This window comes from Toxorhynchites rutilus, chromosome 2 (genome assembly GCF_029784135.1).
Source record: "Toxorhynchites rutilus septentrionalis strain SRP chromosome 2, ASM2978413v1, whole genome shotgun sequence".
NCBI lineage: Eukaryota > Metazoa > Arthropoda > Insecta > Diptera > Culicidae > Toxorhynchites > Toxorhynchites rutilus.
The window spans coordinates 75,032,357-75,050,243 of NC_073745.1; the positions used below are offsets into that span (position 1 = coordinate 75,032,357).

Sequence of the window (17,887 nt, forward strand, 5' to 3'; positions counted from 1 at the left end):
GACAGCCCGGTATAGCGCGTTTTGGTTGGCGCGTTCTGCGAAGTACTCGCGCAGTTGTCGTACCTGGGCAACACACAGTGCAGATATGTCGACTATTCCAAGTCCCCCTTCTTTGCGTGGCAGTGAAACTCTCTCCAGTGCCGATTGAGGATGGTGCATTCCGGCCTCTTTGAATGCTTTCCTCATCCTCCTCTCAAGGTCCTCTAGGTTAGTTTTGCTCCATTTGACTACACCAAAACTGAAGGTCAGTAGGGGAACCGCGAATGTGTTGATCGCGCGTACCTTGTTCCCCGCGTTGAGGAAAGTCCTCAGGACACAGTTCACTCGACTCAAGAACTTGTCTCGCAGCTCCGTCTTGATGTCGGAGTGGCGAATCCCGGTGAGCTGTCGGAATCCAAGATATTTATAGGATTCGCCACGAACCATGTCTCTTATGAACTCGCCGTCATAGACCTCGTAACCTCCGGATTCGGTAAGCTGCCCTTTCAGCAGATGGACACAGCGGCACTTGTCGAGGCCGAACTCCATGCAGATGTCCCTGCTTATGTCTTCGACAACCCGGATAGCTACACCTAGACGCTGACGTGAATCAGCGTAGACCTTGAGATCATCCATGTAGAAGGTATGGGTCACTTCTTCGTGGGCGCCGTCGCCATACCTTATTTTATAGCCATGACCGTTTCTATTGAGCGTCCTACTGAGGGGGTTCAGTGCCAGACAAAACCAAAGCGGGCTGAAAGAGTCGCCTTGGAATATCCCCCTCTTTATCTGCAGCGTTCTAGACTGCAACACATTTTCCCCATCACTGAGGTGCAGAGACGTACTCCACTGCCTCATCGCATGCTGCAGGAACCTAACGACGACGGGATCAATCTTGTATAGCTCCAATACCCGGACGAGAAACGAGTGAGGTATGGAGTCATAAGCCTTCCTGTAATCGATGTAGGCCATACTTAGGTTCCGCTGGTTATATACCGCCTGGCCGACTATGGCTGCGTCGATGATGGCCTGGTCTTTGCAGCCATGCGTATTTTTCCTGCATCCTTTCTGCTCTTCTGCGATGATATGGTGTTGTTCGCAGTGGGCAGAAACTTTGGCGGTTATGATGCTGCTTAATATCTTGTACAGACTCGATAGGCACGTTATCGGCCTGTACTTTGATGGGTTCAATGTGTTGCTGTCTTTCGGGAGGAGGAATGTGACGCCACGGGTGGCGAATTCAGGGAGGTTGTGTGGGTCACGTAGCACCTTGTTGAAGCACTCAGCTATCTTTTGATGTGCGACGGTCAGCTTCTTGTGCCAGAAGTTCTGAACACCCTCGGGGCCCGGTGCTGCCCAGTTCCTCAGGTACCGCGAGGCTTCGCGGACATCGTTCTCTTCGACGATGATAGCTGGCATCTCTCCAATTTCACCACAACTCTCCTCCTCCCGTCTTAACCACATTTGCCCGTCGCGATGTTGTACTGGGGTCTCCCAAATACCAGCCCAGAAGTTCGTCACATCGCTAATATCTGGCAAACCTTCGCGGTAGTCGGGCTTCTCGTCGCTAATGTGGTCGTAGAACGCTTTTTCGTTATCTCTGAACATCCGATTTTGTTCCTGGCGCTTTGCAGAGTCAGAGTAACGTTTCAGCCGTTTAGTTAGGACGCTCAATTGCTGTACCAGTGTGTCGAGTTTTTCCGTCAGCTGGTGAGCTCCCAGCTGGCGAAGTTCAGTAGGCCGCACGATCACAGCAACTTGGCGACATAATTTCGCCGATCTGTTGCCTCTTTTGTACGCCATCAGTCTTCCAATTGCGGCGCGCTTGTTTAGGATCCGTTGCTCCAATCTCCTTCGCCATGGAGGCTCACGCCTTTCACGGAGATGTTGGAGCAGTCCGCCTCTTGGCCTAATACGGTATCCTAAACTTTTGGCGGTCGCCACAGCAGCACAGTAAACTTTCAGTTGCAGCTCCTCCATGTTCTCAGCATCAACCAAGTGCAGCGGAAGAACGTGCTCGTTCATGAGCTTTACTGCACTTGTCAGCCTGCGGGAATGCTGCAACTTCGGGATCCTGGGGCGCGACAATGGGTCTGTGTCGCGGAACTGTGAGATCGCCTCGTCGTAGTGGAAGACCAGATCGCGTAGTAGTTGTTGATCTGGCTGTGGGTCTTCCGGCTCAGGGGGTTGTAGTACTGTGGCCTCCACTGGTGCTGATTCGCGTGCCTCACTCGCGAATGAATTGCTCAGCCGTACTGAACTTCGTCTCGACACATCGCTTGCTCTGTTGTTCCTGGAGCTTATTTCTCTCTGCACCTGCTGCTTGATCTCGTCGATTTGCGTTTGGGAGAGCATGTTGTTGCGTACTATCGCTCTACGCCTCGCGTTCATCGCGTTCTGATCAAGCCTCCCGACGAACTCTGGATACGCTTCCTCGAACATTGTTAGTATTCGAGGGCGACCGCTCATGTCCGTCTCCAAAGCAGTGCAGATGTAATAGGCGCGGATCACGAATTCATTCATTTCGTGTGTCCACATGATCCGGCGCCTAGTGGTACCCACAAGTGTGGACGACTGTCGTCTGGCAGTCGCAACACGTCTCGTAGGCGCAGCGTTTCTTGGGTGATGTCGATGGCTGCTGTTTCCGTGTGGCGGTAGCTCTTCGGGTTGAACCCGGCTGGTGGCCCGCTCTTGCACATCGCCCTCCAGCCGCTGGCCGCTCGCTCTTACGCCCGTTCCAGGACCAGCTCCAGTTCGGGGACCCTCCTCGGGTGATCGCATTCTAATTACTCTTCGTGAACGTAGCTCCATTTTCTGGGTGTATCTCCTTTGCCCGGGAGACAGCGGGTTGGCAAGGCCTCCATGACCCGGGAGGCCTTCCCCGGGAGAGATATAGCGCTCTGACTCGCTCGCACCCCCTCACTTAGCCACTTTCGACACCCGTTCTCGGAGCCAAGACCAGGTGTGTGTTTCCAGTTCACGCCCGATCTAAAAATGTCGTCATATGATCTTCGTGGAGGCGTGAGATAGGAACATTTGAGACCAACAGGCAGGCTCATACCCTATGTTGATCCCCATTTGAGAACCAAACATATATATTTTATATTTTATATTTTATATTTTATATTTTATATTTTATATTTTATATTTTATATTTTATATTTTATATTTTATATTTTATATTTTATATTTTATATTTTATATTTTATATTTTATATTTTATATTTTATATTTTATATTTTATATTTTATATTTTATATTTTATATTTTATATTTTATATTTTATATTTTATATTTTATATTTTTCGTTTCGTCGTCTCTCTCTGACGAAAGTCTTCGAAACATTGTGCAGTTGTTCAATCGAACATTACATTCCAGATTTGGAAATGTTTGCCGAGGATCGCAAATTTTAGCGTATCCAATAAAGTTTTTGTGGTAATTTTTGTTAATCATTGTCAAATTCAAAGCGAAGTAAATGTGTAAATATGCAGAATTCCCCCCTTTCAATGACCAAATTCCCCACTAGGGGGGAATTCCTCACCGGTTGAAAATTACTGTTTCAATGTGGAAAAAAATATTGGAGTTTTCAAAACTGCCTTTCGATTTGCGGTGCGATGGTTGTTTATTGAATTATTCATCATTAAAGACAAAGAAATAATTTTTAATTCCAACTAAAATATCTCTGTGTGGGAAGGTCCTACAAATGAAAGTTGGTTTATTGGTAAATTGGATTTGATATTGAGTTGGTTGGTAAAAAATTATGTTAGTCCAAAATATTCTTGAAAAAAAAAACAAAAAAAATCGATTTTTCATTTCTTCTGAGATCATGCGATTAATATTAGGTAGTCATAGATACGCTTCCTCTAACATAATGTTGGACGCGCTACAGTGGTTATCTGTTAAGCAAAGGATTTATTACTTGACAATGGTGTTCATCTTTAAAATTTTGAATGAAATGCTGCCTCGATATTTGTGGGATCGAATTGTTCAACGAAGTGATTTCCACAGTTATAATACTCGAATCGCGAATGATGCAAGAACACCTAATTTCCTTTTTAGTAGGTCGCAAAACTCACTTTTGTATAAAGGAATATATTTCTTCAATTCGATGCCCAGACATATTAAAATAGCGGCAACAATGGCTGAGTTCAAAAAACTGTGCGTCATACATGTGAAATCTGTGTTATAAATTGTGTTGTCTGTAATAATTTACAGGTGCATAAGCTACTATGCTCGTACTGATGATGATGGTTTTTATTGCGTTATTGTATTTTTAGTTTTTAGATTGAAAAGAATCTAGAGTTTGAACTCTGGCGAAAACAGATATATAATGTAATTTTTTTAGGATCTGCAGTGGAAACCGGATTCAATCTCGGAATAGCCCCGTTGGAATACTCGTAAGCTATCGTATTAGCAGATGGTTATATCGAGGTTTTTCTGTGGCAGATCTCAGAGTAAGTCTCTAGTGGAAACTTCAAGATATCGGGTTCAATTCCCGATCATTCAAAGATCTTCCCGGGTTGGAAATTTGCTTGACATGCCATGCCTCTTTTTTTTTTTTTCATTTTTTGCCTATTTCTTGATGTTCTTATGATAGTTAATTTATTTCTGCAACAGAACCAGTTCGTTTTATTTTGCATACTGGGTTTTCATGAACATTATTAAAATTTAATATTATCTTAAAGATAAATCGTCCTGCTCAAACCTTTGTAGGGGTATGAGGTGGGACCATCATCATCATTATCATTTTTTATAATTCAATTTAATTTTTTGATCACGATCAGAATTTGATTACGTTGTCGAAAACAGTTAATTTCACTGTGAATTAATTCTGTACTTGTGTAGTGATTGTGAATGATAACTGTTAGTAATTTTGCATATCTGTCACACCGTTTTGGTTTTTGTCTAGACTGTAAATGAGATAAGTTTCGATTCGTGCAACACCAAACACCCGTAATACTCAACCGAGTATCTCATCGGATTATCTTTTCCACCATCTGTTGATACCCAAATAAATTATGACCAGACGCGAAAAGCTCGCTGACAACGCAGATGTTTCGTTTAAACCCCTAAATAATTTATAGCCATTTTTGAGCGAGACCGTTGAAAGACAAAAAAAAACACGAAAGCTTCTGGTCGCCAATACGGCGGTTGTCCGCTCGAAATAGATTTGACAAATACATAGTTTACAGGGTTATATTCTTTTCCGCTCTCCGCTACCGTGTAGACGGCGGCGGATTTTCCTCGGCACGTTTTGAGGGAGTGTGTATGTATGAATGTGTGGGTGGGCGGAAAACGGATACTTACCACATTCTCCTTCTCCCGTTTGTTGAGACGCAGCTTCCGGAGCATTTGGTTGCGCTGTTCCATCATCAGGGTTCGCTCGTAGGTATACGCCGAGATATCGCTATCCATCTGCGGAGTAGGAAGATGATGCGAGAAAAAAATGTAATGAAAATCTGAATGAAACTTTTTTCTTTGCTTGTAAGCTATTTTTCTCGGAGGCTTTTTGGTTTTCTTTTCAAAACATGTTTCAAGATTCCCGTAAAAAGTTTTCCTATTTCGAGGAGAATATGGGATTTTTTGCATGAATTACGGTGATGAATGATGACAGAGAGGCACTTGAAGAACACGACGGGATTAGATGATAGATAGAGGAAATCCACAAGGGTATCGAGGATGTTCGAGCGGCCGTTTGAGATGCCAACATACTGGAAAGGGTTCATCTTGTTAAATTGACGCGTAAATCTGCTTCCACAACCCCGATCAATAATAATGTTCCGCTCAGGAAGGCGATATATTTATTTCGCTGCTACCATTTGTCGTTAACATCCAACAAAACATGCTTTCATTAAAAACCATTGCTCTTCTGGGAACAAATATCGCTCGATCGATTCGACCATAATCTAGCATTGCAAGTGTATGCTCGTAAACCCCTCGTGTTCTAGTACGGAAAAACCACATAAAACTGTCAACATCAGCCAGCGATGTGCGAAGCGGGATATAGCGAAAAATACAATTTACAGTCTCCCGGGTTTCCTGCCCACTACACCTACCACTAGGAAAACTAAATCCACCGAACAAGTCAAAAGTACTTTCTCGGAATCCGGAGAGCGATATATTTATTACCTAAATTGCCGACGATAGGAAACACACAGGCTTACCAACTCGACGTGAAACAAGGGTTGACCAGTTGAGCAGCTAAATGATTTCTCCCGAAATTTCCTCCAACTTTTGTGCACAGTTTCCCGCCCGGGAGCCAGAAACCTGTCTCCCTAATCACGTGGCGGACTGTGAGAAAACGGCCAAAATAATTAATGTTCAGAAAGTTCTCCCACTCTTCTGTTTCTTTCCTACCACTATCAAATTAGGTCGGAACGGGAATGAGGACAAGCGAGAAGAGATTTCGTGCGGGAGCTTTTGACCTAGATGTTTTCTCCGTCGTCCGGTGTCCGGAAGAAAGTAAAAAAAAAATACAAGAGAAAAAACTTCTAATCAACCGTTGCCTCCCCCGAAATGGCACCAGATAAGGACCGGAGCCTCCACGAGAGGGTCTCCTCCGAGGTGCTGCAATTCGCTGCTGGTGGTCGTCACTGGCGTTTGAAGGGATTTCTTGGGAATCCATCTATCCAAGCCACGGGTGACGCCACGGCGACGACGATAGAGCGGCCGTGATTTATCATTTTGATGGAAGGGATGCTGGGTGTTTTTGTCCCGTACAATCTCGACGAAGGTGATGGGCAAGAAAAAGGACATACATAACGGAACCAAAAAAAACAAGTTTTCAAAGAGAACGGAAATGTGAGTTGCCGTCGGCCGTGAATGATTAAGGAGAAATCGGCCTGTCGCTGGGTGGTGATAATTGAAGGTCTGACAGATTGAAAGGATTTGAACCGGAATAGCGGCGATGATTATTCAAATGTTATTCAAATTTGATTGATTAATAAAACGGGGTTGGTGCGGATGTAATTATTTATGGTTTTGATTCAAAATCTTGGCAAGAGTGGAAATCAGGGTCAAAGATTGAAAAGAGTTGAATAGCCATTTAAGCGATTATATCATTCATTTAAGAGGCAAATTGTGTTTTGGCTTCAAGGGGAGCCTGATAGGATTTTATAGAACGATTTAGATGGAAATACAAACAATATGAACTTCAACTCTTTATTTATTTTTTACACTTCTGAACTTCTGAACTTCATAACTGAACTTCCGAGCTCTTCTGGGATAATATTCTGAACTTTTGTGCTTTTGTACTAAACTTCAGAATTTCGGAATCACGTAATTTTAAAATATTTTCGAATTTCTAAATTATGAAAGTTTAGTATTTTCGAGTTTTCGAATTTTTGAATTACATCATTTTCGAGTTTTCGTGTTTCCAAATTTCCAAATTTCCAAATTTTCAAATTTCCAAATTTCCAAATTTCCAAATTTCCAAATTTCCAAATTTCCAAATTTCCAAATTTCCAAATTTCCAAATTTCCAAATTTCCAAATTTCCAAATTCCAAATCTCCAAATTTCCGAATTTCCGAATTTCCAAATTTCCAAATTTCGAAATTTCGAAATTTTCAAATTTCCAAATTTCCAAAAAAACGAAATCACGAATTTCCGAATTCAAGAATTTTAAATTTTGCGAATTCACGATTTACGAATTTACGAATTTACGAATTTACGAATTTACGAATTTACGAATTTACGAATTTACGAATTTACGAATTTACGAATTTACGAATTTACGAATTTACGAATTTACGAATTTACGAATTTACGAATTCACGAATTCACGAATTCACGAATTTTAGAATTTTCAAATTTTCTAATTTGTTAATTTTTAACTTTTCAACTTTTTGAATTTTTAAATTTTCAAATTTCCAAATTTTCGAATCAAACAATTTTTTGAATTTTTGAATTTTCAGATTTTTATTTTTTCAAATTTTCAAATGAATATAATGAAGAATTAAAGAAAAGAAATGAAGAAATGAAGAAATGAAGAAATGAAGAAATGAAGAAATGAAGAAATGAAGAAATGAAGAAGTGAAGAAATGAAGAAATGAAGAAATGAAGAAATGAAGAAATGAAGAAATGAAGAAATGAAGAAATGAAGAAATGAAGAAATGAAGAAATGAAGAAATGAAGAAATGAAGAAATGAAGAAATGAAGAAATGAAGAAATGAAGAAATGAAGAAATGAAGAAATGAAGAAATGAAGAAAAGAAGAAATGAAGAAATGAAGAAATGAAGAAATGAAGAAATGAAGAAATGAAGAAATGAAGAAATGAAGAAATGAAGAAATGAAGAAATGAAGAAATGAAGAAATGAAGAAATGAAGAAATGAAGAAATGAAGAAATGAAGAAATGAAGAAATGAAGAAATGAAGAAATGAAGAAATGAAGAAATGAAGAAATGAGGAAATAAAGAAATGCAGCAATGCAGAAATGAAGAATGAATTTTCTAATTTTAAAATTTTAAAATTTTAAAATTATTAAATTTTCAAATTTTCAAATTTTTAAATTTTCAAATTTTCAAATTTTTAAATTTTCAAATTTTTAAATTTTCAAATTTTTAAATTTTCAAATTTTATTAAAATTTTGAATTTTAAAAATTTCGTATGTTTAAATTGGCGAATTTTTAACTTTCCGTTTCCAAATAATCGAATTTTCAAATTTTCTTATTTCTAAATTTCTCGAGTTCGAGTTCGAGTTTTCATATTTTTGAATTTTCAAATTTTCAAATTTCCAAATTTTTGAATTTTTGAATTTAAACATTGCAAATTTCTAATTTGCGAATTTTTGAATTTTAGAATTTCAACATTGCAAATTTCCAATTTGCGAATTTTTCACTTTTCGAGTTCCCGAATAATCAAATTTACGAATTTCAAAACTTTGAAAATTATTTTTTTTTTATTTTTCAATTTCAGAATATTTGATTTTTTTATTTTTCGAATCTTCGAATATTAGAATTTTTGAATTTTAAAATTCACGAATTTTCTATTTTCGAAATTTCAAATTTTTGAATTTTCAAATGTTCGAATATTCGATTTTTTGCGAATTTTTGACTTATCGAGGTTCTGAATAATAGAATTTTCGAATTTTTTTATTTCTAAATTTTAAATTTCTTAAAAAATGAAGAAATGAAGAAATGAAGAAATGAAGAAATGAAGAAATGAAAGAAATGAAGAAATGAAGAAATGAAGAAATGAAGAAATGAAGAAATGAAGAAATGAAGAAATGAAGAAATGAAGAAATGAAGAAATGAAGAAATGAAGAAATGAAGAAATGAATAAATGAATAAATGAATAAAAGGAATAAATGAAGAAATGAAGAAATGAAGAAATGAAGAAATGAAGAAATGAAGAAATGAAGAAATGAAGAAATGAAGAAATGAAGAAATGAAGAAATGAAGAAATGAAGAAATGAAGAAATGAAGGAATGAAGAAATGAAGAAATGAAGAAATGAAGAAATGAAGAAATGAAGAAATGAAGAAATGAAGAAATGAAGAAATGAAGAAATGAAGAAATGAAGAAATGAAGAAATGAAGAAATGAAGAAATGAAGAAATTTAGAAATTTAGAAATGAAGAAATGAAGAAATGAAGAAATGAAGAAATGAAGAAATGAAGAAATGAAGAAATGAAGAAATGAAGAAATGATGAAATGAAGAAATGAAGAAATGAAGAAGTGAAGAAAAGAACAAATGAAGAAATGAAGAAATAAAGAAATCAAAAAATTAATAAATGGAAAAAATGAGGTCATGGTGTCATGAAGACATGAAGACATGAAAATATGAATATATGAAGATATGAAGATATGAAGATATGAAGATATGAAGATATGAAGATAAGAAGATATGAAGATATGAAGATATGAAGATATGAAGATATGAAGATATGAAGATATGAAGATATGAAGATATGAAGATATGAAGATATGAAGATATGAAGATATGAAGATATGAAGATATGAAGATATGAAGATATGAAGATATGAAGATATGAAGATATGAAGATATGAAGATATGAAGATATGAAGATATGAAGATATGAAGATATGAAGATATGAAGATATGAAGATATGAAAACATGAAGATAGAAAGGAATGAAGAAATGATGAAATGATATGAAGATATGTTTCGAATTTTTGATCAAATATTCGAGATGTTGACTACACTGTGAACTATAATCACCAATACTGCTGCATCGTTATACAATATACGATGCATGGTGCAGAAATGCTTCTTAGATCAATCCAGCAGCGCTGTTTAGGATTAATGATCCTTTTGGAAAGAGAATTTAGACATCGTAGAAGAATTGCTAGGACGAGAAAAAAAAGTGGAAACAGACAGCGAATTATGCAAGAGATTCACAACGTTCCTTCCTATGTCGGGGAAATTTTCCATGTTTTTTGTTCCTGTTGAACATTGAATTCTGACATGTGCTACGAATTCCACATCCCTTCTCCAATACACCACACACACCTACTGTATCATTGCAAACTCAAAAATAGTGACCCGATTGGGAGTGCATTCCTCGGTACCACAAACAGAGCACATACTTGCACTATTTGGGGGGTAATGGGAGGCAATTTCTATACAACCGAGAAGGACTTTGCGAGTGAGAAAATGTGAAAAATTTATTAGCACCGGTTTGCACAGACGATGAACACTCACCATTTCAACAACTTCCACTTCAGCTTCGATTCGCAGATGATACAGGAACATTTTCAGATCTTTCTTGATCTGTATCGAATTGTCCTCCATCTGGGCAACGGTGAAGATACGCATCTTGCAGTTCTTCCACGAGCGGTGCTGCTTCAGCAAGAATGGTAACAGCATCAGCAAGCCACCATCGTGGACGATCCACCAGATGTCAATGTTTCCGGAAATCTGTATGCGTGTATGAGAGTGTGGGATGATAGAAACAAAAGTTAGGTAACAAGCGAGAAAAAATTACTGTCATAATCCGACTCACCTTATCCTGCGACATCGGGAAGAAGTTTATTCCTTTTGGCACCAGCAGAGCCATCCGAGCGGCACTGACGTTGCGGACCGTTTGCAGGAACACATGCCAGGTGCGGTCGTCCTCGCTTTGGCGCCAACCGTACGGCCAGCCTAGGATCACCGTGTTCGGTTTCATGCCGCCGAGACCTATGGTTTGGACGCTATGATCGAAAAAAAAAACAACGAAAGTCAGTTCTGTGCAAACATCAAATTGGAACAGGAAACTTACGCATTCGAAAGCCCGTCGGCGACATTCGGTGCGACCATAACGTCGCAGAATCCTTTCAGTTTCTCCTCCTCCATGGTCTTGCGGAGGCTCTGCTTGGCAGCGGCAGCTTCACCGGCCCGCTTGGTGAAATCACCCTTGACCAGCGAGACGACAACGACGAGACCCTTGCCGGCCTTCAGCTGTGAAACGAACGAGAACAGCTTGCGATATTTTGGCGTGAAATCTTCATTCAGTTTGGCCAGCAGCAGAATCTGAGGCCGCCAGTTCTTGGTGTGCGGAGGGCCCTCCTCGAGCCGGAGTAGCGAGTAGCGAGCGGCCGACAGAGCGATACCACGGATGCCGTCTCCCCATTCCTTTTCGGCTCTAGTGAACGATAAATAGATGTATTACTGGATGTGTGTACCCTTCAACCTCGAACTAAGGGGGCTGGCCATAGTAATCATTGGTTTTCAACATTTGTGGCTTCGATTGAAACGACTGTACACCACAATGAATGGCCCGACGGGTTATGGAACCACTCATTCAAATGGCACGTGTTTGTTCTGTTGTACATATTCAAATGGTTCCCTATAGAATCGGACGCACTTTGTTGGACAGATAGAAAATTTGTGTGTGATTTTTAATATGGGTTGTCGAGTTAACACGTTCACGAACGGATACTGCTCGTCCAGTAGGAGAAATGGGAGTAAAACGAACAGGTTAAGTAGAACTTTGATTGTTTATTCGTCGTTATTGGTGCATATCACGATAGAAGATACCGGAGTGGAATTAAATATGCTAAAAATCTTCCTCTGAGTGCGTTCTGTATGGATATAATGATGAAAATAATATATGGAGGATGGAAAATTAGATACTCCATCGCAATTTTCACTTTAAATCAACGGAATATGAAACTAAATGCGTCAATGCGAATTTCTATGGGACTAACAATGCCGATTATCATCTCTTTGCAGAGCATAGCGAATTTGAAGCCTCCAGCGACAACAAAAACAACAACTTAAACTAAACTCTTGGTGATTAGTAACATGTTATGTGTGTCAGGAACATCAGTAGAAAATCAATCACATACGCATGTGGCATTGCACAAGCTCGTATTCGTATTGAATGAGCAACTAGGAGAGTAGAAATTGCTTGTACCAATCAACCAATCAGAACGCGGGATTTTTGTTAAGAAAATGCTTGTTATTTTTCAATTGTTCGACAGTTAGTTTAAAAAAATGTATAATTTCATGCAGGGTGATACATTGTTATGGAGAGCTCAAATCAATTTATGCAAAAATCTAATAAATTCCTGAGGAATTTTCGCGTTTTTCGAATTGCACCTCTCAATATAATCCCGAAGGAAGGGATCATTGAAACATTGCCCATCGACCACTATTTTATTTTTTCAGACAGTCTCAGCTCAATAGAGGCAATCCGCTCAATGAAAGTTGATAAATGCTCATCTTATTTCCTAACAAGAATAAGACAACTATTGAGTGTTTTGGTCGAAAAATTATTCAAGATTACCTTAGCATGGGTTCCCTCTCATTGCTCGATACCGGGGAATGAGAAAGCGGACTCGCTAGCTAAGGTGGGCGCTTCAGAAGGCACACTTTTTGAAAGGCAAATTGCTTATAATGAATTTTTCCACATTCCTCGTCAGAATACGCTCGTAAGTTGGCAGCGTATGTGGAGTGAAGATGAGTTCGGTCGTTGGTTACACACGATTATCCCTAAGGTCTCGACGAGTGCATGGTTCAAGGGATTGAATGTAGGTCGTGATTTCATTCGCGTGATATCTCGGCTTATGTCCAATCACTACAACCTAAACGCGCATCTCTATCGCATTGGGCTCGCAGCAAACAATCTTTGTGATTGTGGCGATGGCTACCACGACATCGAGCATGTTGTCTGGTCGTGTATCCGGTTCCATGCTGCTCGCTCTCAGCTCTCTAGAGCACTGAGAGCACAAGGCAGACAATCGGATATCCCCGTCCGGGATATCTTAGGTAGCCGTGATCCTGATCTTCTGCTTCATCTATACCTGTTCCTCAGAAACGCCGATGTCAACGTTTAATGATGTTTTCTTCGTTGTGTCCCCGTTTCATATCCCTCCTATCCAAACGATAAACTTTTACTTAGTCGCGGCAATACATACACACACTCTTTACAGATACACGGGCCAAAGGTTGTGCAGTCCACTGATCATTCAACAAGAGCCAAGAGTTGTACCGCTTATGACAACTCTACACGAGCTGATGATTGCGCCGGCTAGTGACCATTCTATCCTGGATTCCTCGAGTCGAGAAAGACGCACCACGCTAGATATGGGGTACAGACTAGGGGGGCGTTGCTGATTAATGGTCAGCTGCATCCCAATAGCAGGTATCCCGTGTCGGGCACACGTACAGAGCATCGAAGACTGCAACATACCAATTATGAGAACACTTGTAATACTAACCTCGAGCCAACCGCGAGTAATCGGTTACATATTACTAACATAGTTGTAAGCAAACATTGTAGAAAAATTGAACTCCCGGCCCCGTTAGGCTGACGCCATATGAGCCTTAATAAAATATATATTTTGGATAAAAAAAAAAAAAAAATAATCCCGAAGGACTTAATCCCACTTCAAAAGCGGATTGATTCCATAATTTCTTGCCGGAAGAGAGTTTATGTGAATTTAGTAATGTATTCGGACTTATTAGTGATGATGATATTTTGAATTGTAGAGGCTTTAACCATTCTCAGTTCATTTGCCTATAGCCTTGAAAAAGGCCAATCCAGAAAACTAAAATAAACTCTCGAATTTGAGAGAGGCCATTTGGAAAACTTCGCTTCTGACTGTTTGCTAGCTGAGTGACTAATGGATAATGAACCCATTAGAAAAACTACATCTCCAACACACTCAAAAACACCATTTCCCAAATAAATAATCAGCAGGTTATGCTATGCAACACCTTCCGGAGAACGGAAACAGAGAATCCGAACCGAATCGGTTGTGTGGTGTCGGCGGTGGCGGCGACAGCAACTGCAAAAATCCTTCACTTTTAGTTTTCCACACAATTCTTACCGTTGGAAGATACTTCATTCGCATCCGGCTTGAAATGCACTGCAGTTTGACGTCACTCTTATCCTGGAAACAATGCTGGAATTCACGAAAACTAAACGATCGTCGAACGATCAGAAAGTACAAAAATCACACGAGCTCTCTGCCGATAAAAAATCCTAAATATCAATTTATTTTCATTACTTAGGATATTAAGTTAGAATGTACCGTTATTTTCAAAATAACTCTTTAGCAGAAAGTTTTAGTGGCTTTTGAAAAAGACCGATGAGTTTGCGTAGCTTTCAAGAGGAATGATTGATTCATAATTAGTTTTTGTTTTCACGAGATCAATATACGAGATCAGTGTGCTTATTGCCAATGCACGTAGCGCTCAGAGTATCCATCTCTTCTTCTACACAACCACAGCAGATACATGCGAATCTATATTTGATCAACCACCACCTTTATCGATCGGTGACAATGAATGAAATCAATAACGCTTACGAGCGATTCAATCATATACAAACACTCTCCACCTAACGGCATAAGAACCGACGCGGTACATCCTATTTAATATTTCTTTTCTGCTTTGTTACTGCCCGTCAGTGCTGGCTTTGTCCCATGCTTGCTTCGAGCATATTCTGAGGAAAAATTTGCACGCCCGTCCAACATGAAAACAGAAGAGAAATTGAAAGGACAGGAGAAGTACAATATTCTTAGTGCTTCGGCTGACAGCGGCGACTTGCGACATGACACCAATCATGTTTGAGATGGGTTTTCATTCGGGTACTCGTGTTAATAGCTTTGTGTTAATTCAATAATTTGTTTTCAAACAGTTTTCGAACTATACAAATAAGTTTTAGGTCAATAAGTAACAAACATATTACTCGTAGATTTTCTATCTTTCGAATGAAGTGATTTCCGAACCCCTTCGATCAGACAGCAAAGAGGTATTAACTCTTTCACTTACAACTTCGAGTCTCATTCGATGTGTAATGACTGTGCCAAAACCTACAACATCGAGTTTTACTGATGGTGCACTTGCATATCATAGGGCGCTCGGACGCTCAGCAGAGTAGTGAAATTACTCGATGCATGACCCATCGAAGCGTTTGCATTTGGTCCGGCCTTTTTTCGGAATTGAATCGTAGGCTTTCTTTCGTCAGAAAATCATTCATCTTTTTAAAAATACACAAACAGGCGGAGGTCTCACCGACAAACTTCAAAAAACCCTATTCGTGACATCGAGGGTACAGTGTCGCCGTCTACGGGATTTTTTTTTTCAGATGATGCATGTGTAAATAAATTGTCTGGTTTTCGCCGACACTTTAAGTGCCTTTTTCTTGGGTTTTGTAGTTTATGAAAGAAATGCACGTTTTTGCTTCCGTTATTTTATTTGTTATATTATATTTTATGATACACGAGAAAGAATTAAATAAGTTTAGCCTCATTCAGATAGGCATACTTGAAGACAGTTTTAATACATCAAAAACTTGGAATGAAAATTATTTTCAAATGTTATTTGCATGCTCAGATCACATAGTCGTTGGCTCCCTGAAACCAATTTTTTTTTATTTTCACCAGAACGTTTGAAAAGTTGCTCGATGTGCCCTAACATTATGGAGATTGATTACGTTAGTGATACTGAAGGATACAAGCATAACGTATAAGCAACTTTTCACACGGTTTGTTCATTTCAGTTTGTAAACTGAGATATCGGCAGGGAATATCGTTCTTTAACTTTTTACGAAAACGTAGGAATCCCGGTACCTGAAATGGAATCAACAGTTTAGGATAAAGATTGAACCATTGATAGTCAACTGTGTATGAAGTCTACATTTCAGAGCGTCGAATTTCATTTCATTAACGAAATAAAATTACCCTCGACGACCAAACGATTTCCTGCAGTGAAGTTGAAAATATCTGCCAGGCCCACAAATATATTGCAGGTTTCATTTTCTTCCACTTAATGTTAGACTACACGCTGTTCTCGCTCACGTTTTTAACCACTTATAGAAAACTCTTTACACGTTTACATAAAATATTCATTTCATACGAAGAATTCGATTTCCCTTATGATTTTCTCCCTGAAAATGTGATTATTTTTCCCGCCGCGGAAGAAGTGTCACTCTTTACAGCATGAAGTTTTTTCTCTGCAGAAAATTATTAAATAGAAATTTTAAAGATTTGTTTGATTTGATATACATTTCATTTCCCTAGTCTGTGAATCAATCACTCGAAATGCAAATGCAGAAAACAAACACATGGCTCTGTGGAAAGAGGAAATATTGCAATTAGGCTCCGCCCAATGGAATGCTCATTAGGATGGCTAGAGCGTAAAAGTAGAGCGCTTGCTATCTCTATCATCTTTCACGATTCATCAGTCATGCAACGCAAGTAATTGGCCTTTTTTAAGGCTGAAGGCGAATGAACTGAAAAAGTTTGAAGTCTCTATAACTCAAGACTCCTTCTCTCTCTGTTACACAGTCCTACTCCAGCTAACGAGCAGTCAAAGTCGAACCGCGGTGCGATTTTGTTCAAAATGTCAAATACAAGGTGCAACTCGGTTAGAGGATGTGAAGCGTCGGCTTTCATGATGCTCGTCGAGAGCGTTTGTATATTTTTGCATTACACGCACAGATTGTTGTTGGTTTTCCTGTGTTGCCAAATGTAATTTGGAATGGTTTCCATTAAGAGGTTTTGATGTTTTGTTCATTAGAAAGGTGGAACAAACATATAATCCCCTATGCCCGTGTGTACTTCTACAGAACCACGCGAACCAATCGGTATTTTTGAGGGGTTATTTATCAAATTTCGATGCATTATAAAGTAATATCCGAAAATCAAATGAATTTTTAACAGTTTTTTGTGAATTTGGGAAATTCAATTTTCGTTAATTTGAGTATTATATCCAGGTCGAAAGTGGCGTCAATGGGCAGCGAATTTTGAACCGGATGTGGACAAGGTGTTCTTCGGTGGAAAACTGAAAGCGAAAATTTGTTGTACTAAATACTCCATTTGAAAATTTCCATAATATTTGTTCCCGCCGACAATAGTTTCGTAGTTCTACGTGAACTATGCGGTGGCACCACTCTTCTAATTTTCTTGCTAAAGCGTTCGATGAAAGACTCGAAAAGAAGAAAAGTTTCATGTAACTGGAGACAAATTTCATAGTAAAGTTTTGGCTTGATGTCAAGTAGTCTATACAAATATAAATTGAAGATGGAAAAACCAAAAAGTAATAGAGTTTCTTTACTGGTTAGAAAACAGGGTTAGCCGCAAAGAATACAGCCGAAAGATTGATTGTAGAAAAACAAAAATATAATTCAGCGTGTGGAACGTAAAAATAGAGCTATAGAAGAGTAATGCAACGATCAAAGGTATTCATTGCGGGTAGAAATGTTAAAAAAAAAAACATGAATGATTTTCCATAACCCGCCCAAACCAACACAATCGTGAGTGCATTGTACAACTTACCCTCGGTACTCGATGTATTTGTACACCAACACCGCCAGTCCCATCGCGATCAGGGCAAAGTACCACGAAGTCATGAACATAATCGACATGCACAGCGTGAGACCAACCAGCGAGAGAGACCTTTTGTTGTCGCCGCCATTGTTGATGTAGTTGTCATTGTTGATTCGTCGGAAATCGATC

General features: G+C 39.2%; 1 protein-coding gene across 12 annotated transcripts in view; it reads right to left on the reverse strand.

Annotated features, from left to right (window-relative positions):
• LOC129767221 (solute carrier family 12 member 4) overlaps positions 1 to 17,887 on the reverse strand; it is a 588,731-nt gene that overhangs the window by 55,795 nt on the left and 515,049 nt on the right. For all 12 annotated transcript variants that reach the window (XM_055767881.1, XM_055767883.1, XM_055767880.1 and 9 more), the window contains 5 exons: positions 17,708 to 17,827; positions 11,200 to 11,562; positions 10,942 to 11,131; positions 10,641 to 10,856; positions 5,287 to 5,394 (listed from right to left, as the gene is read on the reverse strand). In XM_055767881.1, coding sequence (XP_055623856.1) covers positions 5,287 to 5,394; positions 10,641 to 10,856; positions 10,942 to 11,131; positions 11,200 to 11,562; positions 17,708 to 17,827 — 997 coding nt within the window. The remainder of the gene's footprint in view (positions 1 to 5,286; positions 5,395 to 10,640; positions 10,857 to 10,941; positions 11,132 to 11,199; positions 11,563 to 17,707; positions 17,828 to 17,887) is intronic.